At 41.1% G+C, this 24,859-nt stretch overlaps 1 protein-coding gene across 1 annotated transcript in view; it reads right to left on the bottom strand.

Annotated features, from left to right (window-relative positions):
* Window positions 1–23,368, bottom strand: part of cspg4ba (chondroitin sulfate proteoglycan 4ba) — a 28,583-nt gene extending 5,215 nt beyond the window's left edge. Inside the window, exons 1-8 of the mRNA XM_047592763.1 lie at window positions 22,794–23,368; window positions 17,411–17,574; window positions 11,531–15,094; window positions 10,762–11,235; window positions 10,135–10,311; window positions 5,416–5,614; window positions 3,793–3,924; window positions 112–284 (exon numbers count right to left, since the gene is read on the bottom strand). Coding sequence (XP_047448719.1) covers window positions 112–284; window positions 3,793–3,924; window positions 5,416–5,614; window positions 10,135–10,311; window positions 10,762–11,235; window positions 11,531–15,094; window positions 17,411–17,574; window positions 22,794–22,881 — 4,971 coding nt within the window. The 5' untranslated portion in view covers window positions 22,882–23,368. The remainder of the gene's footprint in view (window positions 1–111; window positions 285–3,792; window positions 3,925–5,415; window positions 5,615–10,134; window positions 10,312–10,761; window positions 11,236–11,530; window positions 15,095–17,410; window positions 17,575–22,793) is intronic.
* Between the last annotated feature and the right edge of the window lie 1,491 nt (window positions 23,369–24,859).

Here is a 24,859-nt window from a genome sequence, read left to right as displayed (position 1 = left end):
CGTTCACTCCCTTTCTGGTTCACATCCCCTCACATGGCCTTTTTTTTTTCATATCAGAAATGTGCTTCGGTAAAACGAGAGTGTTGTTATGACCTCCAGCGCTCCGCTTACCATGTCCTGTGTGAAAGTGGAGATGTCTACCGTCGAATTATCAGGCTGCCTCATCACCAGACGGCCCAGTTTAGGATGTCGAATCACGCTAAACGTAATTATGCGGCTCGAGGCGTTGGTCATGTCGTTGGTCACTGCCCGCAAATCCTCTTTTGTGATCGGGGTGGAAGAACCTGGGGACGGACGCAAATTTGAAGACAGTATAGTTATAGATCTTAACAGTTAAACTAAATCTGTCTGGCATTTACTTTAGCTGTGGCCGCACTATTAAAAGGTTTGTGCGGCTGCATCAAATGGTGCAAGTTTTTTCCCCCTCTGGTTGTGTTTTCACATCTTTTTGACTCCAAATTATGCAAAACAAGGTCTGGAATAGACGGATGAGAGTCCTTTGATGTGTCAAATTAAAGCTGCACTGCAGACATCAGAGACTTTTTATAGCAGTGTCCGACTGCAGCGCGGGGCGTTACGTAAAATCCAAACAAGAAATTAAAAGTGGATCAGCTCCTTGCAGGCAAAACTCTTCCACTTAGGGAAAAACGTAAAAGGAAACATCTACTGAGCACGATGACTGACTACTGGGAGCTCCTTTTCTCCTCCATAAGATGAAATACACAGATTTCCGCCTCCGCTATTATGAGAATGAGAGAGAAAGACTGCTGACAAATGATGCGAGGCAGTGATAGAGGGAAACCGGGGTCAGAGCACAGTGAAATTCATTCATCACTTGTCATAGGAAGCGCTCCCACCACTCAAGTCTCTCGTGGGAAATTTCCCCACTTTGAAGAAGAGGGAGAGACGAAATCCTCCCTTGTATTAAAACTGCGTGACCAGAGTCGTATATTAGAGAGAGTGTGGTCAACTCAAACCATGGGCGCCATGTTTGATACCTCAGAGGAAAGATTCTACAGTGTGGCCCTGAGGGGTGGGTGTGCTATGTTGGAATAAATGTCTTATTTTCACCATTAACAGGCCTATAAATGTTATTACCAACATCTGTAAATGTGTAAAAGGCCCTCACTTAACTGTCTACTTACTTTAAATATCTTAAATGAACCTGTTAAATGCTTTGTAGTCGAATCACCTCATCAGTTACGGAGCTGTGTTTAACTTCTCCTCAGTCTCCCGTGTTCATTCATCGCTGTAAAAAGTTTCAAAATTACTCGGAAGAATTATATAAAATAGAGAAAATGACTACTTGCACTGTTATTTAATATTATCATTAGTATTATCATGACAACAATAGCACACTAGCCATAATAACTTAGTAGCTGTTACGGCCTTGAGCCGTTGGAAGTATTGCTCCCCTCTCGTTGTGTGTGTGTTATGTCTAGTATGTCCTAGTGTGTCCTCTCCAGGGACCGTGTCTTCCCAGTCCCAGAGTAGATCCCCAGCAGCTGACTGGTGCTTGCCCGAGGAAAAACAGTGAGCGACAACTTGGGGAAAGCTGATAAAAGCCTGGTGTGTCCTACAGACGCTGGCAGACACCCACCTGGAGAACACTGTGTAATCTCAAGAGGCCGGTTACCAGCATTAGTGAATCTTGTGTGTTACCCCGATTTGGGCCAGGATAAGATTAACACTGATTTGGTTATGTGCACTCACCGTCAGCTTATCACTTCTTGTCTAGAAACACCAGGTGTACAGGTGCTGATCCTTTGTATTTCTGCTTTGCCGTGCACTAGAGTAGGTAGGCAGTGTTTTGTCTTAAGGATAATTCATTTGTTATCACTGATACGTCACATTAGTCTGTAGACAGAAAGCTCCACTTTCCTCTTTTTGTTATGTTTGTTTATTGGTTTGACAGTACCTGGCCCACACTGTAATTTAAAAATAAATACACATTTAAATAGATCTGTCCATCTGATTGTGTTACTTCCCTTTTCCCACGACGAGCTGGGTTCATAACAGTAATTTGCATGGACATAAATTACATGCACACATTGTTTTCACAGTTTATATGACGGCAGCTGCTATTTTTTCTTTAGTCTAGATAACTAGCTAGCATAAGGCTAGCTTAACTTCAAACTTCATTCATTTGTAAAGCGGTGTTGGGTGTTTTTGAGATCATGATACACATTAATGATATGACTTTATTTTTCCTATATAAAATCTACCAACATTTATTGACATTTACTTTACATAATAGGGGGAAATGAGTTGACACTGGCTCCCATAACTCTCTGTTTTTGTTCACGGGAGAAATGATGGAGTTTCCTTCCTGTTTTCTTGATCCTGTGCTGCAGCCGTAACTTTTAATCCAACTTTATTCTCTGTTACTGAATATTGGTCAGATGTATCTAACATGGTGTCCATGAAACATGTGACCAGCTCAGAACCGAATCAGCATCAGCGGCCCATTCCCTCTTCAATGTACAGCTCTGTGCGTGAGATATTTGTGATGCTGCTGCTTTGTGGACGTCTGCACTGTTGCATCTCCCCCCCTCTCTAAGGCAGTCTATCCTATCCACCTATTGTGTGGACCAAGTAACAACACATGTGCCTTTTGATGTGGTCCAGCAACACAATCAACTTTCCTGTATATTCCAGGCGGGCGCCACGTATCTGTACGTCACCAGAACTCTCCAAATAAATGACCTTTTGTGAGAATGCTTTCAGGTAAACACTGGTTTCACGATGAGGCAACTATTTGTTAAGGAGTCTTTGTGCAGTTTTACAGGAAGCATCCAGACATTTGATTTTTTTTTTGTAGAAAAAAAGAGAGAGGAAAAAAAAAACATTTATCTCCCTGGCGCAAGTGTTTCATGTCTCCCATCGCACCATCAAAACCCTTCATTGTCGGTTAAAGCCCCCCCAATCCCCCCTCTATATCTCTCTGTCCCGCCTGGCACAAAGCACAAACAGGGCTGCCTCAGACAGACAGTGGCACAGCTTTTCAAGTACCCACTCACCCCGTTGGCTGGGAAGCTCAGCAGAGCGTGCCAGTTGGCTGTTTGCTGCCCTCACTTAAAAAAAAAAAAAAAAATCCCCCTCTTATTCACACAGCAAACCATTGAAAACTCACAAATTGTGTGTGCAGACAACACCCAGGAAGCCTATTTTTAGCTCCTGAATATTACGAGTGGTACATTTTGTGATATTAAGACATGGGTGATTCACCAGTCTGGTATTTGCATTAAACAAACCTGGCTGTAGGCAAAGGAGATGAATTATTTAACCAAAGGAAGCCTGAGCAGTTTAGTTTACGAGCAACTTGCAACTGAGCTCTTAGAAAAGAAGAAGAAGAAAAAAGAGGAATTCAACTCTGTGCAGTTTGCAGGGTAATAATAGTAAAAGGTCTTTCTGACACACTGAAGACAAAAATAAGTTGTTTCAGTTCTTTTTAGGAAACAGCTAGGCAGATTTGTCATGAAAAACGCCCACAGACTAGAGCTTTGCCATTTATAGGTTTAAGTCATGTTTAGTTAGCATGGGGAAAAAAGTCTTTGTCACCAAATCATGTGAAATGTGTCTTCATTAACAATGAGGATCCACTTTTTTACCCAAATTTGAATTTTCTTGCTGAAAAAACTGCAGTTCTCCCGTGTTTCATTAAAGGTTTATACTGTATCTCAGAGCCGAGTGCCGCAGAGGAGGAAAGAGGAAAGCATAAAGGAGAAATTCGATTTATTGGCGGTGATTAAAATATATAATAAATCCAGCCTACCAGAGGGTAGGATTTACCTGGAAACACCCTGAGCGGACGGTTTTTCTCCAAAATCAGAACTAAGGCTTTGGCAGTGATGCTGAAGATCTGTCTGGGAGAGAAGTTCACTCCATCATTTACTTGGAAGCTGAATCCTCCGGACATGGCACCTGGAAACGACATGAAAACAGGCAAATAAATGAATGAAAAGATCAAACTGTTTCGCGGTGACTGAGGGCAGGTTCTGTATCCTGCACTGAATAAAGAAGAGCAGCATCTCAGATCTCCGAGCACATGTTTCCACTTTGTCCTTTGATGAAAGAAAGAGTTAGAAATAAGCTGCGTCTGGTTTCTGCAAAAAGAAAAAAAAAAAAACATTAAAAAAGGCTGATCAGCATTCCTGTTCCCGGTCTCAAGAAAAACTGCAATGCAACCTTAATCTCCTTATTCTGAATCAATAAAATAATACTCAACATATTAGTGTAGGTCTCTGTGTAAATAAAGAGAGAGCCATTCTTCAACATACAGAGCTGAGTATCTTACTTTCACAGCTTTTTCTGGTGACACAACAGAAAAAAAAAAACATAGATAGGAATCAGAGGAGTGAGCAGAAACTTGATCAAATACGAAACTCTATTCTCCAGTTCACACCTGAACATTATCATCTTCAAACCAGTTTCAGGCCCCGTCCGTCTGCATCAGTGTTGCAGAGTTAATTTAACAGAAAATATAAAGGAAGAAGTGAAGGAGGTTGCACAGACTTCCTGCTGCAGAAAGCAAATCAAAGTCACCTTAAGAGACTGCCAACAGCACCTTCTACCGGACACGGGGAGGAAGGACTAAACCAAGAGTGACGAATTACATTTGACATTACTAGATTAAACCAAACCACAAGGAGGAATGAAAACAGCTGAACACGTTTAGAGCAATTAATTCAAGGTTATATTCAGGACAGTGTGTGAAAGGGAAGTGTGTTTGTTGCTTATTACAGTGGACGCAGCTCTAATTTAGTTACATCAGACTATTTTTAGTCTTAATGTATAGTTTGCTCAGAATTATTCATTTAGTCTCAGAAAAAAAAAAAATCGTGATTCTCATTTTTTCCAGAATCGTTCAGCCCTGGTTCAAGTAACACACAGGTGCAGCTGCCATAAACATTAACATACATGTATGCACAGTTAGCTTCTCTTTATGCTAACACTGGCTAATATTGCAGCGTGCTTCTGGGAGTGTAACATTCAGCCTTGTGATTGGGTCAGCAGTGATAGGGGCGGGGCCTACTGTGTACGTTAAGATTAGATTGACGGGTCTAGTGTGAAACAGTGCGCTTTTGAGACAGCTCCTGTATCGCTGAACGAGTGAAGTGTTGGCTGAAAGATAACGTCTTTTGCCTCCATTTATCCCTTTACTAAAATATGTTGAATTCATGTAAATGTGTATTTAAAGCAATTTAAATTTGTGGGGGAAAATCTAAAAAAATTTCTAATCAACCAAAGATTTTGCGACCCATCATGCAGTACCTCCACGGGCCCCCTAGGGGGCGCGGACCCCCGTAGAAGACCTATGATTTACATTATTCATTTAGATAAGATAATAATAACCTAATAATGGTATCAAATGTTACCATTTGCCAAAGAAAACAGGAATCTTTTAATACTAACCTTTGTGAACAAACAGCAGCTGGCCCTGGTCTATGTGGGCCTGGGTGAAGTTGAGCACCGCCTTCACGGGGGCGCTCTTCAGGGCCAGGTGTCCGTTGCTGGGTGGGGTCACCATGAAGTGCAGCTCCTCCGGGGGCGTGTCCAGGTCCTGAGCTCTCAGATCCTCCTGCCCGATTTCCGTCACCGAGGACACCCAAACCTAGACGCACACGGCAGACACAAGGTCACTGAAGTAATCTCTACGTAAAACTGACGTTGAGGGATATTTGTGGTTTATGACGTAGGAATGACGGACTTTGACCACCCAAATCCCAGTTTGGCATTTATTCTAATCTATGCAATGATAAGCTGCCATATTTTTGTCATGAATCGGAAATTAAAGCTCTTTCCTTTTGGCGGTGTTTTGAATAGAATTACTATGATTCAGGAAACCTTGGAAAAAAAACAAACAAATGCAGTCCAAAGTACGAGAGATCGTGAGAGCTGAGTAACACCTACATAATGGAAAAGGGCGAAATGAAAGAGAGGCGCATAAAAGGCCAACACAATCAGCTGATGTGTCCTTGTCATTCATCGCGCCGCACAATGGACTCTGGAGGCTGTGGGTGTGAGTTCAGCTCCGAGGTTATTTCACATGTCTTTCTTCATCTCTGTTTCTTTTCTCTTGTCCTGTACATCTACCAATGAAGGGGAACTGTATATATATAAAAAAATACACACACACTCAAGCACCTATAGATGGAAAGACGATGACAACCTGAAGAAAAATAACACTTAAACGTTGCTCGAATCAAGGACATCTCATGACTAAATATAGCCGTGCGGACTGTAAACACAGCTAGATGTTGAGAGTGTTGGCGAGCCACAGTCGGGCCCTGCTCCCATGTACTGTAAATTCAAAAAGCTTCACGCTAACACGGAGGAACAGAGGAACTCATTGACACGCACAGCGCCAAACTACTGAACCGTGCAGACACTTGAAAAATAAAGCATGGGCCTCTACTCTCCGAGCCAGAGGAACGGTTACATAACCGTCTATTGTCACTTGTCATTCATGCAGTAATCAGCACGGTGCCGTGAGAAAAAATAAATAAATAAAGAGAATGTATGGCCTCTCAAATCTAATGAATTAAATGAGGTGTTTCCCAGCAGACGTTTGACTTGTTAAAAGTAGGAAAAGCGCAGGTGTTAATGAGATTAATAATTAACACCGGCTTGCGTGTGAAAGCAGCTAAATGGAATATGGCCATCATATAATTTATTATTATTAATACAAATAATTTCCCTGCAGTGAGAGTGTCTTATTTAATGCCTGCTGTTATAAAATTGAAATAAAATATAGATATGCTGTGTCAACAAACTAAATTTAACTAACCAATTTGTTTATCCAGCTTTTCATAATTCCAGTCACGTGTCCAATGTCCATTCAATACGTGATGGTCTCCAAAGTCTATTCAGTGACTAAACGCTCAACCATGTCCAACAGCGAGTTGCTAACAATGCTGGCAAGAGCGGTGACAATGAGCGAGAGCAGTAAAGAGGGGCCAGAAACCATAAACTCAGAGGTTGAAAAATACTGAGACACTGAGGAGATATATAGAAGAATGGCTGTGCAGGTTTGCCACAAATGTTTGACACATTTTGGAATTCAAGTACTGATTAATGTGGGCTTAAAAGCATGTATAAATGTGGACGGTAGAACAGCTCCTCAAAAGCAAAGCCAAACCAAGTAGAGCTCCGCCTCCTCAATGTTAGTGGATGGAGCAGGGACAAACTAAAACACTAAACTACATGTTAAATATTCATTTTTTAAAAGATGGTTTCAGTCATTTTAGGTAGTTAATATAATACTGATGCATACTCAAGTGTCAATTTTTTTGGTCAAGTCTTGTTTTAGATCAAGGGTCTTCAATGATTTGCAGGCCAAGGACCCCAAACTGATGGAGAGATTAAGTAGGGAGCCCCTACCTACTATATGTGTTCTATATTTAACTCAGCCTAGTGCTTATAATATACATTATTATCATTTTGCAATCAGTATCAAACTATTCAGATAATACACAGGTGCAGCTGCCTTAAACATAAATATACCTATATAGTATATCATGCACTGCTAGACTCTCTGCCAATTGTGGGAAACCTGACGGAGTCATCCGTGTTATATTCGGCCTTGTGATTGGCTCAGTAGCGATGGGGGCGGAGCCTACTATGTACAGGAGGGTTCGATTGACAGGTCTAGTGGGGCCCCTGAACTTTTTTGACACCCCTGTTTTAAATAGTTAATTTTCACAATAGAAACAGGATGTGACATGATGGTAACTACAAGTTGCTATGCCATGCACCAACACTGACTTGCAGGACCGTTAGAGTTGAAAAAAAATATACATATATAAAAAGAACGTCTTTATAAGTGGTGGAGGTAGAGCAGAACACGGTTTTATTTAAATCTACATGGCTCCATTCTCCGATCGTACTGCTCAGACTCTGGCGCCAAACTCGCAAGATGGCGCCACCTGTATCCCTGGGAAACTAGCGTCAATTTGGCCACGGCAAGAAAGAGGGGACGCATTATCCATATTCATATACAATCCACGGTAAGAAGTCACAAAATGCGCTCTAGTTGAAGGCCCTGGAGTTTAGAAAAATGTGCGCTTTCTCATGTTCCAGACAGTCACCAACCAAGTTTCCTGTAATTACGTTTTTTAGCGTGCCAAAGCGAAGTGTGACTAAGAACACATTATATGCAGCATTTTGTATAGAGTGTGATCACAGAATAGAGTTCACACTTTAGCAAACTAACAGGGTGCAGGTTCACTGCAAAGTTCCCACCGAAAGTTGGTTAATGTGAGACACGGGGGATGGGTGAAAAAAAAACAACTAAAAAAAAAAACCCCAAACACTACACAACTACACTTTGTGTGACAAATTTTGTTAAAAACTGGATGACAGTGGAGCCTAAACGGGCGTAAAACTTGGCTATAATTACAGAAATATAAAGCTCAGGTGAACCTTGGCTTTATGGGTTACTTCCTGGAACAGAAGCCTGTGTAACTTTTCTAATTAGTGCTTGCAAACTTAATATCCGCATATAACACGGGATACCACACACTTTACATCTCCCCCGCGGCACAACTTGACGTGCGACTGTGTGTTCTTCTGTTGGGAAATAACTACACTTCCAAAAATCCCCCCTATTTCACAGGAAGTCACAGCAGGACAGATGAGCAGCGTCAGTGTGACTCACCAGAGTCAAAGAAGAGACACATGTGATCCATTCGAATAATGCACAGCCCCCTTGGGGTCGAGATCAGTCTACGCTGCTCATCGGGCGGCAGCTTTAGCGTAGGAGATGACAGCCGAGTTCAAACAAAACAAACTCCACCACACTTGAAGCTATGATCCGCTTATAAATTCCTGTGAGGCACGACTGCCAAACTTCAACTGCTCTGATGTTTCTTGATGTGAAATGAATATTTCGTCTGTACTCAAATCCAAAAAGCATCAACTCTGTTTCAAGACTGAGTGTCCAACAAGTTACATGTAGAATAAAACTACAATTTGACCTCTGGTTGGAGGTTAAACATAAGATTTTGATACACTGAAGGGAAGATTTCATACAAAAAAACATTAAAAATCTCTCAAAAGTTTCTCACATTGATTGTTCTAGTTAAATAAGTGCTTAGGAAGCAATGTTAACCCATATATCTCTGGAAACATACTGCAGAATTACACCCAAAAAAATGAGAGGGGGGAGAGAGCCACCTTGTGGCCACTGAGAAACTGGTTCTTTTAAAAATCATGACTTTCTACTAACAATCTAGTGAAACATTACATTTTATTTAAAAAGACAAGACTTTTTTATTTTTTTTAATTCTTCTTCTATTCTATTTTCAATTATATTCAGTGCAGCAAAGTCTCTCTTCCAAAGAATTTGAGGCATCTGGGGCAAAGCTGGACCGACAATAGAGACCTATACTTTATCCTGAACCTTTCCAGCTGGACTTGTCCCAACTCCAGCCACTAAAGTTGAGAAAGCTGCTGATCACTGAGCAGGACAGGTCAGAACTACTCCAGCGATTCGTCTAATTAAAGGACACCTCATACTTATAGTGTGTATAAGTAGTTGTTGCTTTAAAAATAGCCAGTAGATTTTAATAGTGATGAATAAACTGGACTGAAATGAGGTCATGTGGTCAGAGTGTTTGCTATTTCCAGGCCATGGCATCATGCCACTCAACACTCAAGGTGCTCTGGAGTGGATTTAATATATTTTGTCACTTGAGATTATGTCTGCGTAATGCTAATGAGATTTTTCTATTTGACTTAAACTGTTACAAAGCATTTCCCGTCAACTCATATCGCGCAAAATGTCACCTCGGGCTCCAAAGCCCCTGAAGCGACAGGGATATATTTCAATACTGGGGAACTTTGTTTAAAGATTTAACATGTCAACGGCACAACAGACTCTCCTACAGAGAGTCTGTTGTAAGTCCCAGATCCCTCCAAAATGTATGTCAGTGTCAGTTCTGTGCTGCCAGCCCCCTGTGGACCCTCCTCCACATAGCAAACATATTTTCCCTCATGCAGCCAGCCAGCCATGGCAACTTGCAAAACTGCCCACATGAAAATGGTCTGACAGTGAGCTACCGTGCCAGACCGGCAACTTAAAAAAAATAAATGTGTCCAGAGTTTAAATATAGAGCAGCACTGCAGACTCACCCTGAGGACCCTGTTGGCTGCAATAACAGGAGGCTCATCGTTGACAGCTGTAACCTGGATGTACACCGTCTGGGCTGCACTCTGCTTCCTCAGGCCCGTGTCATTGGCCACCACGGTGAAATTGTCGGCTAAGGTTTCGCTGCTGTCGTGGACGTAGTAAATGAACTCATGCTCCACCTGCACAAGAGATCGTTGACATTATCGGGGAGACTTGAATGCAAAAGGCTCTTTCAAACCAGAGCACTACACGGCACTTCAGTATAATGCATATGCTGACAAAAACAGAACATTTTTCGAAATGAATAATTGACGTAGCCGCGACCTACAAAAATAGAAAACCCGAAGAGATTGTAGCAAGGAGGGGTGAGATGAAAAGGGGGTCGAGTTAGGGTAATGTTCTTTTTTTTCCCTCTTTGTTTAATGTGGTAATCTAATTAAAGATGAGTGTTAGGTTAAATAAACTTTAGGCATGCCGGCAAATTAGGAAGAACTCAATGGCCAAGATGGCAATAATTAAAATAATTACTGCAATAATATCAAATCTGTTAATGACAAAATATAGTAGTTGCAGTATTAGTATTAGATAAATATCAATGCCACACTAACTCCCATTCTATTTTAACTCACCTGCCTCCTGGTGAAAGTGGTTATGGGCACACCAGGATGTCGAGAGTGCTCTATGTGACCGTGCTGGGGGGGCTCAGTCAAACTAAAAAAGAAGTTGATTCCAGAAAAGTGTCTGTTGCTGACTTTGAGCACATCCTGGGTCAGTGCCTTGGAGGCGCCCTCGTTCAGCGTGAAATTGGACACTTGAAGCGGGATGAGGAGTGGGATGATGTCGACGGCCATCGTAATGTTGCAGACGTCAGTGATCCCGTTGGTGGCGTCGAGAACGAAGGTGTCGCCGACTCTGTTGGGCTCCGTCTGCACATACTGGATGTTGCCACTGTTGATGTCGTCTTGGGTGAACGTCCTGACAGGGGACTGTTTGGTTCCGACGTAGCGCTCCGTCGCCTCGACGAAACGCCGGATAAAGCCGTGAGATGGGGCCACCTTGACTGTGAACACAATCTCCGATGGCAGGTTGTCCTCGTGGGTGACCTGCAACAATCAGAAAACATTCCCTAGTTGAATTTGAAATGTCACGTGTGCATTTAATTCTCAATCTAGCTTTGGTATATTTGTAAAATGTAAAAACAAAATAGCACTTAAGAACTTAACCCTTACAGAACTTTTTATTATTTAGGTCAGCTGCCAAATATAAATATGTTTCACCTTTCCTCTCTAGCAACAATTTTTCTAATCAAATAATTTGACAGAGAGTCCTCAACCTGAAATGTTTTTCCTTAATGTTAAGTAATATTACTTCTTTGAAATATCCATCTGAAACACTAACCTGTAGTTTAGTTTCATCAATCTTCCCCGGTTTTCCCTCTTCCACCAGTAAAATGTTGCGGTGCTGCACGATGGGCGGCCTCTGATGACTTTCCAGATAAACCTTCACACTGATTTTCACGACAAGCTGAAGACCTTTAGCTTTTACCATGAGGCTGAAATAATCTGCCAGATGTTTGCTGTCATTGTGCCGATAGGAGATCAGCCCTTCCTTTATGTCAGACTGTGTGAACGACTCCACCTTTGTTTGGTCACGATAAAGACTTCCGAACTTGGGAGCTTCATCCAAGTTTAGGATGACCTCCTTGTCATCTCTGATGTCCAGATTTGACACGACGCTGAAGTTGCTAGTGGAAAAGGTCACCGAATGTCCCTTTTGAACCAAGAGGCCGGTGTTGTTGCCCACCTTCAAGAACGGGTCATGTGCACTGATGTCTAAAAGGCTTGATACAAAATGTTTTCCATCCGAGACAAAGAGCACAAACCTGCCCGTGCTCACACCTTTGTGAATGAACAACACTCGCTTTTCTTCCAGATCCTTTTGCCGAAACTGGAACAGCCGATGAGTGGTGTCATTAACCAGGACTAGGTCTCCCATTGGTATTCCACGTCGAGTGTATATCAACTGGCCGTCATCAAAGTCAGAGTCAGCATCGTGGTAACGCAAATCCTCTATAGTGAGTAACTTCTGTCCATCCCTTACTACATGGAAAACTTTATCGATAACACGAACCGGCTTCTGGTCATTCAGCAGCTGAATAGATACATTGAACGTTCCTTCTTTGGAGCCAATCTCATCTTCTGCAATGTAAGATTTGAACACTTGGCTGGTGGAGGCTATAAAAGTGAACTCATCTTGAGTGGTTTCACTGTCATCGTGGACGTACATTATCCGATCCTCTAATATATCCTGATTACTAAAGGTTAAGATATTGTCATAGCTAGCATTGGAATTTGACTGAGCAATACGAACCAGCTTTCCATGTTGGGGGCTCCTTATGACCGTGTAGAACATATCCTTTGTACTCAGGGTCTCTGCAAACAGCTCATCTTTTGTGATAACTTTACTTTCTCCCTCCTGAAGTAAAAGTCCTTCATTTCTCATGAACACGCTGTTGACGTCAGCTTTAATGGAGAACTGGAAATCATAGTTTTGGGACTGAGCATGTTTTGAAAAAAGGTGAAATTTGAATCTGTCGGTTGTATCTTCGTAAGGTCTGTCAACTAGCTCGTAGTGGACTTTTAGATCTGTTACATTTCTTTGGCTAAAGGTGGAGTTCTTCTTCAGGACCGTGGAGTCGAGCAGGATTTTTCCTTTCTTTGGTGTGGTGAGAACCCGAAAGTAAAGATCATCCTCTGAGAGGGCCACACCTTCAGCTGTAGCGAAAAGATACTCTGAGTTTAGTGTCACTTTTCTAACTTTATTCAAGTCCATCATAACGTTCCTCGCGAGAAAATACTTCACCCACTTCACAGTGATTGGAAAGAGTATTTCAGTGGTTGCCCTTGTAGCCACGGTAACTTTGCACTTAAAGTAATCTGTGGCATTATAGATCTGGATGTCTTGGTAAGTACTGACATACCTGAGCCGCTCTTTTTCTAAGAGCCTTTGCGAAAACGAGTCAGTAGGCCTCCATTCGCCACTTGAGTGGAGTCTCTGGAGTTCTCCATACTGTGGGGCTTCAATTATATCATACCGAATGTCTATAACTTGTTTCGCAGCATTGGTTTGCACAGCCAGCTGCTTTGAACCAATTATAGCTGTTTCCCCTTGAATGACCTCAAGACCAGTGTTATTGGCAATCTTATACTCCAGAGTTATAGCCATAACTCTTAAAACCACAGTGTTGCTGACCTTTTCTCCATCGCTAACTCTAAGAACTATCCTTGAGTTTCGAACTCCTGTGTGAACATAGTACACCCTCAGTTCCTCCAAGTCTAAATATGAGAATGAGGTCACTGCCTTGCCAGGGTTGCTCTCGATTTCTAAATATCCTGCATCAGCATTTAGGTTCCCAAGAACAGAGAAGACTAGGTCAGTGTAGTTGCTGTCAATGTCTGTGGCCTTCAGAACATCTGTAGTGAGGCGTTTCTTTGAGTTCTCCAAGAGGACAAAGAGATTTCCTTCAGGGAGACTCAATTCAGGTGCATCATTGGTGGGAGTCACAGAAATATTGTAGCGATACAATTTGTTGCCATTCAGATAATCAGGAACCTGCTTTCTGCTACTAGAGAAAATTGAAAACATGAAGAAGTCATCTGGTTCCTCAGAGCCTCCGTGGATGTACATTACTCGCTCATGCCAAAGGTCCAACATACTGAATGTGTTCTCCTCTTGGTCCTGGTCAACATCGAGCCTTATCTGACCTCGCACGGGTTGTTCCCGAATTCGGAACACAATTTGAGACTGTCGAATGCCAAGCTTCTTAAAGTCCAAGAGAACCTTGATGTGTTTGGCCTCCAGAGATGCTCGGCCCCCCTCCTGCACTACAAGATTTCTAAGTTGCACAAAGTTCGGGCCGTATTTTTTGTCCAAACCCCTTGCGAGGGTGGACATGTGTAGTGACGGTGTTGGCGTCACCAAATGAAAAGGGGATCCTGGTATAATTGTGGGACTCACAGTGGTTGGTGATTCTGGTTCTCTCTCTGGCTCACAACCAACTGAGATATCTTTGGTAACTACAGCATTAGACAGACCCATCTTAACTCTGTTGACGGTGATGTCCTTTAAACATCCTTTGAAGGAACCTCCTCTGACACGCTTTCCAGAAACAGAGACAAGCCCCACCTTTCTAGCTTCAGATCTAGTGCCATCATCGATGCCTCCAACAAAGAGATGACCTTTAAGCTTTGAACGAGACCCAATAACGCTTTTCACCATCTCTCCGTCAACAGTTAGCTCAAGATTTTTGGAACTGAAATGCAACTTCACGGAATGCCATTTTCTGTTATTAATAACTGTGAGTGAACGAAGCTCGGTTTTGGTTACACCTTTCCCGACAATGGCCACCGGCAAACCTTCCTGAATCTCTAGAGCCACAAAATCCCCCTCTCTGGCTGAACTGTAGAGGATAACTCCCTCTTTAGCCGAGGTGTGCACGACACACTCAAATACGGCTTCCTGATGGGTATTCCAGGTTGGAAGAGAAATGTAAGCCCTGGAGCTGAAGAAGCTGATAGGATCCTCCTCTGTGGCGAAGAACTGGGGGCTGCAGCCTAAAGACACTTCATGGACATTCTTGAGTCCATTATAGGGCCTCAGTGATGACAGCAAGTCATACTCATTAAAGACCACATCATCCATGCAGCCTCTGAAGCCCATCACCACTCTGGGCAGATAAAGTCTATCCAAGCCCCCTGTGCCTCCAACATAGAGACCATCTACTATGTCGAGATTGTGATGGGATCCTGGAATCTTCACAGTCGAGTGAGAGTTTCTGTCAACAGTCAGAGTGACATTGACTTGCAGGTGGTGGACCTCTACAGAGTGCCAGGCCAGATCGTTGAGCTGGGTGCCTCGCTCAGATTCCAACACTTGCTCCCCTGATCCAAGGTCCAGTTTGAGCTAAGAGAAGAAATGAAACAACTGGATTATAAAATATACCCTATCAGATGAGTATAGGGTGCATGCACATAGCAGTCTTATTAATCGGTTTAGAATACTCTGCAGTCATTGTTCTTAATCTACAAAGGTTGAAGCCTATTGACTTCTGTGACTTTTATGAAGTTCCTATTACTGTTAATATAAAGGTAATAAGACTTCATATTTTTGTTTTATAGTTTAATCTGTCAACACATATCACATCTACCTTGGTTCATTTCATGATGATATGGTGCTGCTGAAAGGTCAAAGCATTTCATTTTTGGATTAAACGTTGGTGACCCTAAAGCACAATGATGAGGCTGAAAGATATTAGGGTTGCCATTATAAACCCCCTTCTGAATCTACATTCAGCATTGCACAGCCTGTATCACAGCTAAGCAAAAATAATATGGTGATTCTTATCTATTTCCTCTGATAAAATGAAATACTGTGTTTGTATAACCTCATTATTATCATTATCATCACGTAATTACAATAAATAAATAGCCACACCAGAAACAGACAATTGGAAAAGGAAACAGGATTTACACTGTTTAGAGTCAAGGATGTCACCTGTTGTTGTTACAGTGGTTTTGTCTGTAATTTGAGTCAGGAAGAGGACTATTATATATTTGCCGTCAGCTATGTCCTCCTCAAAGCATCGTGTCACCATCTCAATCTATTGCGGCATTTAGATAACGTGCTTGTCAAGGCTTGCTGCAGAGTCCCTGCTATCCATGCACGGGTTTCCAGAGAGTGATGCTCATGTCTGAGTCTGACTCACGTGGAATGAAACCCCAAGCCCGAGGAAAAGTTGTGCGAGTGAACAAAATTTTTAAAATGGTGACTAGTGCCAGTTTACAGACCAGGGAAGAGCAGTTCACCCCTCGTGCTCACTGAAGTACGAATCTGCAATGCAGTTGTCAGTGTGATTCATAACCGGCAGCAAAAGCCTTACACAAATAGAAGCTTTGTCGCGATGATTTCTCTGGTTTAAATAACAAAAGCTAAACGCATTTCTCAGGACTTACTGTGTTCCCTGTGAATGCACATTAGAAAATACTTCCAACACTACGTCTGTCAGTTCTGTACGCTGATTCAACGTGGCAGAGCTGCTTAAAGGTTGCTTTAGAGGCAGTCTCGAAGGGGCAAATGTGTCTAACCTTAAATCCTTCCTGCGAGGTTTGTGTTGTGAGCTGAAAATAGAGCATTTCTACATTTTTCTGTAATTCACTGCCTTAAGAAATTTGATCATGCATGGTGTATGCGAATGTCATTAGCCATGCAGTTATTATTATACAATTATTATATTATTAATTATCCATAATGAATTTACAGCAAATACACATAACAACTAATAATTTGATTTCAATTTGAGCTTGAAATTTGAACATCTGAAACTAATTAAGCTTTCATCATTTTTAAGTGAAATGCAAACTGAGTCACTAAAAGGGCAGCAGTAGTACAACAACAAACAAGATTTAATTAATTTAATTGTTTACGTAATAAAGTATTGTACTAAGACTACCTTCTTTGTATACAAGATTGTAAATATATATAGAGTATAATTATAACGAGTGATACAATAATGAATAAAAGAATGATTAATTGATCGATAAGTCTGTTTGTCAGCTATACATTAAATAATTCAGTCACTGCTGTTTCAGTCTGTGTGGATATAAGCTGCTTTGCTCTGTTTTATCGTATCTTACCTGAATGAATCAATCTGTTTTTGGTCTAATAAATTAATTAATTTTAATAAGTCACTTTTTCTTAATTGTCACGCCTTTGTCATTTAACATAGTAATTAAATAAATAAATAACAATAATAATAACCAAAAAAAATCAAAAACTGCAGCGCTACATTACATGAAGAGAGGGGCAGACACAGTAATGTTAAGTTCATCGGTAAAAGGCAGGTGATCAAGTTCCAGTCATGAAAGAATAATCGTCATCATCACGCCCTCATTCAAAGACAATCACAACACGGATCTGATACGTTCACGATTTCCCCCGTATCTACCGTGACAGGAGGTGACGGTACGGAGTTAACACTAAGCTCACACCATGCAGGCTTGTCTCCTTGTGTTACTGCGCTGAGAGACTGACACTGTCAACAGAGATGGAGCCATAGCTTACGGTGGCCACTCTTTGTGTGTCTGCTGGAGTGTGTGCGCATGCAATCGTGCACAAGGATCTGGGCTTTTCTGCATGCATGTGCACGCACGTGCACGTGTGCGTGTGCTCATACATGCTTGAACACATATGCTCAAGTGCTGGGGCCATAGATGTACCCACCTGCAGGCGACCAGCGTGGAGCTCTAGTAGGAAGTAGTCGGTCTTGCCAGCGGCCAGAAACAGCAGGCCGTTGGTGCTGGAGGTTCGGAAGCGAACACGAAGCGTGTTATGGTCCGACGACTCTGTTGCCTTGAGCTGTACAAAGCCGTCGCCATAGAAGGAAGCTGCAAGGAAGACATTAAGGAAAGAAAGGGACATAATAAAATAGATATTTAGAAGGAAACTGTATTTTTTTAATGGGGCGTTCACTGCTTTTTTCGGGCTACATCACAATTACTCAAACTGAGTGTGAGAGCAAGCCGGAACAAAAAGTACAGTAGCAGTGAATACAGCAAACACGGAGCAAGTCAAGTCAAGCATTACGGTCTTAATATAGCCAACATGTGACATTTAGATAGAAAAGCCAGGCTAATTACCATCCTGGTTGTTCTTTACAAGTAGAGCAGAGTGTGTGTGTCCGTGTGTGTGTAAAGGGGAAGTACACACATACCTATAGAGTTTCGCACACAAATTATACCTCACCTTTCTTTTAAAGAATGCTTGTAAGCCTTCGTGGTGGGCCCGTTGTGTTTGTACTTTATGTACCCCATGATGATTGAAATCAGGAGTGTAATTTTTGCGGCTTTAAGGCTTTACCTATAGAATAATAACAACCTCTAAGATGAAACAAAAGTCAAGCTTGCGCATTGCAAGGAGATTGCAGGTTTGCGTCTCTTCTTGCTTGTGGCTTTGGGAGAAAGTTATCCGAGGACTGTCCAAAACTGTAGCCATGACATATGTGAAATTTAAAAGCATTTGACTTTAATGCCACAACAGCAATATACAAACTGAGGCAGTGGATGTGAAGGTGGCTCGGAGGGAGTCAGACAGGTTCGGGCCTGCCCTGCCCTGACAGGAACCTTCGACATGAACATGAAAGGCTCCGACGTCCCCACATTGTCTGCGGCCCCGTGTTCCAGAAACAGCGTGGCGGACGGACCCAGCTGTTTTCTTCTACCTCACCTCCCCGCCATTTCACATCACCCTGTAATCTGGGCTAACGTGCTCTGAAACGTTGTCATCCGAGCCTCCGTGCCCGGGCACCACCAGCTCAGTTGTTAACGAGCTCCAGAGTCCCACGCGTATTTCAAAGGTTAGCAAACATCTTTGCCTCTGCGAAGAAACGTGCCCATCCCACGTTTGATTCAACCGTGGTTCATGACCCGTGGGCATGCGCAGCATTCGGCTAATGGGCCAGAGTGACTCACTCACTCACTCAACCCATGCAGATTAAGTTAATGTGAGTACATTGCTTTGTTTTTACCCTTAAAAGGGTTAATGCACTAATGTGTAGTTTGCTTAACCTGACCCAGTCTATAAAAACTGTTCAGTTTAAACTCACACAGTCAGTTAAAGCAGTAGAGCACGTAAATGAGCCCTTCAGGCATATCAATACATGGTGACTAATCAACAGGAGCTGACTGCAGAGAAGCAAAAGAATAGAACATATGAAGCTTGAGGTTTAGAAAAATAACATAGATGTTCTTGTGACATATGCAAAAAAATAGCACTTACAACATTAAATGTAGTTATTGTCTCAAATAATATAAACTTAAAGTACAATTCCAGCGTTTCTTTATTACGGTCTCATAAAAGTGGTAGGTCTATGAAAGCTCTGTCTAGTGTGATGTGTCATTTGCCTCATAAAGCTGTGCAAAAAACTAATCTTTCGATAGTCTTGGCTTTCTATACTGCAACTCTTAACTTTACTCACATTTATCTCCTTATCAACTTGACCCCCGGTAACAAGACTGTTACTAAGATATTATACACAGGTTTATCTCTGTATGTATTCCACCCATAGTGTTGTTAGACACTAAAAATCTGATCAACAGGAGCTGACTGCAGAGAAGCAAAAGATAGACATATGAAGCTTGGTTTAGAAAAATAACATAGATGTTCTTGTGACATATGCAAAAAATAGCACTTACAACATTAAATGTAGTTATTGTCTCAAATAATATAAACTTAAAGTACAATTCCAGCGTTTCTTTATTACGGTCTCATAAAAGTGGTAGTCTATGAAAGCTCTGTCTAGTGTGATGTGTCATTTGCCTCATAAAAGCTGTGCAAAAAACTAATCTTTTCGATAGTCTTGGCTTTCTATACTGCAACTCTCTAACTTTTACTCACATTTATCCTCCTTATCCAACTTGACCCCCCCGGTAACAAAGACTGTTACTAAGATATTATACACAGGTTTATCTCTGTATGGTATTCCACCCATAGTGTTGTTAGACACTAAAAATCTGACTCAACAGGAGCTGACTGCAGAGAAGCAAAAGAATAGAACATATGAAGCTTGAGGTTTAGAAAAATAACATAGATGTTCTTGTGACATATGCAAAAAAATAGCACTTACAACATTAAATGTAGTTATTGTCTCAAATAATATAAACTTAAAGTACAATTCCAGCGTTTCTTTATTACGGTCTCATAAAAGTGGTAGGTCTATGAAAGCTCTGTCTAGTGTGATGTGTCATTTGCCTCATAAAAGCTGTGCAAAAAACTAATCTTTTCGATAGTCTTGGCTTTCTATACTGCAACTCTCTAACTTTTACTCACATTTATCCTCCTTATCCAACTTGACCCCCCCGGTAACAAAGACTGTTACTAAGATATTATACACAGGTTTATCTCTGTATGGTATTCCACCCATAGTGTTGTTAGACACTAAAAATCTGACTCTAAAAAAATGTATTTATAGCCCATTGTTCATTAATGCCTTTCTGTTACCAAACGACAGCTGCGATATGCTGCAGCCCCCCACAGCTCTCTACGGGGTAAGTGCTAATGACACTGGATGTTCTTAAATCCAAGTAAAGACTGTTTGGTCAAACTGAAGAAACAAATGTAGATTTGCTGTCTGTAAGTAGCAAGGACTAGGACAATCAACTTGCGATTTAAGTAATTGCTTAATTATCTGTCGAACAATAAGACAAAAAAACACTTAAGATAAACGGACAGAAGACAGAAGATTCTCACAACAGAAAAAAATGCAGCTACTGAATATTTGTTTTTACATTGTTAAATCATTTTCTGTTGCTGGAGTAATTGATGAGTTTACTATTCTTGCAGCCATCTAATGTTCACATTCATGAAACATATACAAAATTGCACAACTTTTGGCTGAGATCCATTAACTTTTATATCCAAAATATATATATATATATATATATATATATATATGTACAGATACCCTTGTCTTTCTGCAAAAAATCTAAAAACTGTAAATGGTTCCTTCCCTGGTCCCCCATTATAGCCACCTTTAATGCACAATTGTTGGTTGGATTGGTGGAAAGAGGGCCCTAGACTGGAGCAGAAAAACCACACATACAGACAAAGACAAGGTTGAAAAACAAAAAAGAGCCGGAAATCACCACATGTGATTCTCAGTATATAGCATGTAGCATTACTTATGACATGTTCATTCATCTGACTGTCTCTGTGTACATTACAAGGATTAGACGTTTCCAAAAGCTGGTCAAGTGGAATGCAATAGCATTTTTTCCTTAAGTTCACAGGGATGGACATGCATGCTCAATTGCATTTCGGCGTCATCCCAATGACGATCAAGTCATACGACTAAATGTCATATTTGGTTAAAACAAAAGGGTCTTCCCACGCAACTTGCCTGCAAGGAACTGTTTTCTTGGTAACATGTCATGAACACAAAGCAACATTTTACTTGTTTCAGCTTTCAGGCATATCTAAGGTTTGAACTGTGGTTATTTTGCAAGTGGAAAATGAAAGAGCACGGTTGAGCGGACAGAAAACCAATCCCACCTGAATGTGGTCTGTCCAAAAGCAGAAACAGGAGGTGTTGAACATTGTTCTGTAATCTGCATGTCTGTCTGCAGGGGCAGGTTTCTGTGCATTGGGAACATTTTTTTTTAAAGTGTGAGATTTCTCAAACCGTTCCTTTAACAACAAAGCCAGGGACCTTTTAGTGAACACCGGCTTACAGTTAATTTGAGGGACAAGACCAGCACTTGTCACTGCCTGTGTGCTCAGTTTATTCAACACATCAGAGATGCAATTTGACTGAGGAGCCTCCTTGGTATTTTTGGTTGACTGTCATGCCTCTCCCTTGCTGATACACTGTCAAGGCTTTTTTCATAATGAGAAGAGAATACAGAACACACTCTGAAGAGCACTGAAGTAAAGCAAATGTCTATACTTTAGTCACAGTGATTTCAACAATTCTTGATCATCCCCAGGCGCACGAGAGAGATGACACATGTCCAAGATCAAATCAACCAGGAATGGCTAAGGAATAGCCACATGGACATAAATAATGTTCGTATGAGCGTGTTTCCCCTCCTCAGGTCTCTCAACGCAGCAGCAACTGTCCATTTGCTTTGAACTCATCTGAGTGTGCCATTGTCACAGTCAGACAGTTCTTCCAGTGCAGTGGGCATCGCCGTCCCATTTCTGCTGCTGGCTCTGATAAGGTGAGAGTGCCGCGGGTATCCATGCATGCACAGATTATCAAAAGTTGACCGTAAAGCATTTGTGTCAGAGGAACACTGAGGTCAAATCGTGGGGGCTGTTTAAAAGCTAAAATGTGCTTCTGTTGCTGCTGTTGAGGTGTCGTGACACTGCAGCCAAAACGCCCACCACCGTGTCCTCATTCACGTCTTATTTAATCTGGTTACTCCGAGGTCAACATTTTGAAAGACCTGCGAACCACTTCAGCTACTCAAAAGCATGCACAGAAAACATTTAACAATCCTCTGTAAAGTGATACTAAGCCTGCATACGGCGCCAGACTCATGATGTTACAGAAATAGTGCTGCAGCCTAGCAAAAAAAAAAAAAAAAAAAAAGCTTACTGATATGCACACATTTTAAAAAACATTAGGTACACTAGAGAAATCCAGCAGGATACTGCACAAAATCTTATCTTCACTTATTTAAAATAACTGAGAGACCTCCTGATTGACCTGTTTTTTTTTTTAATTTTGGAGGCAGTGGGATTGATTATTGACAATTAAATTTTTGTAAGTGGGCAAGGCTAAATAACACAAACAATTCAGATTTCGATCCACTTTAACTGCACCACGAACTAGATCATGCAAAATGATCAATTACCTCCTTTCTGATGCTATTTCAACATAAACTGACTATAACAGTCATGGAGGAGGATTTACTGCAGGACTGTTATTACATATTGGAAGGCATTCGTTGTCACTACCTCATATAAATAGGTGAAACTACAAATGATATAAATATTAACCAACACGGGTGTTTAAAACCAGTATTTACATAAAGTCATTGAATGCACCATCTCATAAATTTATTCCGCTTTGTTTTCATTGAAATAAACTTTTTTTTTTCTTTACCTCCCGACGCCAGTTGGACCAGGAGCGACCACCAAAGCAGACTGCCGAGCCACAACTTCTTCGAGGTGTTTTTCACAGCAGAGTCCATCTTTTTCTTCTCTCGACGGAAACACTAATGTCAGAGGATTGTGCGGTTACATATTTACAGGCTGCTGCTTCTCTCTGCTTCAACGCTTCGGTAACATAAGAAAATTCCAGTGCGGTAGATTGAGACGGTCGGAAACCAGGCAGGGAAAGTGAGTGTGGAGCTATGCAGCTGGAGCAGGAGCAGACCCAATGAGCAGGACCCCGGAGTGAAGCCCCGACCCCTCGTCAAACTCCGCCTAACTCTAATCCCTGTTTTCAAAATAAAAGGCAGACGGCGGAGAGGTGAAAATGCTGCAGGCTTATTATTCCACTAAACGATTGCACCAGGTGGGAAAGAAATGTGGAAATGTGGGCAGCGGTTTTAAATGCACATAGTCGAGCTGTCCTTTACCTTCAGGGACGTGCCCGCGGAATACATTTCAATTCCAATCAATTCACTTTAGACTTTATTCATCCACAAGGGAAACTGATGGGGAACAGTAGCTCAGTTGCACAATAAAATAAAATAAAATAAAAAAGACACTCTTGACAACCACTAGTAAAAATAAAAACAAGATTAAAATAGAGCAACAAATGTACAAGAAACATACACTGAAGTAAATATATATCATACATAAAAATGATTGCCGTAATAAGGGGCAATAATGTGCTTTAACATTAATAACACAGAAACAGTTTAGTCATTGCCTAAGGGGCAATTCAAAATTAGTCAAAGATTTGCCTCCGTAGACACAAATGTTATGTTTATTGTATTTGATGTGGACAACAGGAACATTGAGACTGTCCCAGTGGACAGACCAGACCCTAAGTTTGGGTTCAACACCAGTCCATAGACAGCTTTTCTAAAAATACAGAATAATCAGCGATAGGAAATGAGACAACAAAGTTCATGATCATAACAGTAGTATTAATAACAATAATAAAGACAGAATGGAAGAAAGAAACAGCAGAAAAAAAATAAAGTAAAACATCCAACCTTCCCAAATAATTTTTTAAAGGTTTTTGTGCTTTAAATAAATAAATAATAATAATAATAAAGTTAAAATGTATAGGTTTCTATAGATGCAGCCATATCTATCAGCGGGTCAGTGACATAGACATAGACAGACTTAAAATATACAACTGTAGACTAGCTATATATTAAAGTGGGTATAAAGTGCAGTACAAAAAACATAGTATTGTATTAAACCAAATGGACAAATTCAGCAGTATAAGAGTGATCTGTAGCACTGACACTAATGCAAATAAAATATTCTGTAGTAGTCTCCATTAGTAACAGAGCAAATAAAATGATCTGTAGTCGTAGCAGCAGTGCAAACAGTGTAAACTGAAGTGGCAGAACTATATTATATATAATTATATATATTTTTAGTATTAGTGTTGAACTTGTTGCACCATGGGTCTTGGGGTAACGCAGTTTATGTGCTGCACATAAATAAATAAATATAAATAAATTGACAATAAAACAGACTTTGATTTTGAACAGCCAGTTAATAACATAACCGCAAAATGGGACTTTCTAAAGGCCTACGACTACCCAAGCAGCATTTGTGCTTAAAAGGTCAAATTCTTCCACCATATGACCTTATGATAAGAGAATTACAATTAATGATATACAGTGTGTATATATAGCACAACACAAATCATACAAACCTTGTCTGTCTCTTTGTGTTAGCCCTGAGACAGACTGGAGACAGGTCCAGGGAAGACAAATATTTAGCTGAGGTTAAACACACAGTTAAAATATGCAATTAAACATGATATATTCATTCATTTCTGCCACCATATATCTTTTTTAATACACCTGTTCATTGTGAGTGCAATAAGCGTTCAATATGATAAATGTTTGTGTACTGCAGTTCATGTGTTATAAAGTGTAAAGCGCACATCTTTACCAAGTGTTTCTGTGACTTTTATATCTTTGAAAATGTCTTCATACAGGTTTAACGCAGCATTGACAGAGTCACTGAGACATTACA

Source organism: Mugil cephalus, chromosome 8, assembly GCF_022458985.1.
Source record: "Mugil cephalus isolate CIBA_MC_2020 chromosome 8, CIBA_Mcephalus_1.1, whole genome shotgun sequence".
NCBI classification, from domain to species: domain Eukaryota; kingdom Metazoa; phylum Chordata; class Actinopteri; order Mugiliformes; family Mugilidae; genus Mugil; species Mugil cephalus.
Note: the sequence above shows the minus strand (reverse complement) of the source record. Positions and strands in the feature narration are given on the sequence as shown.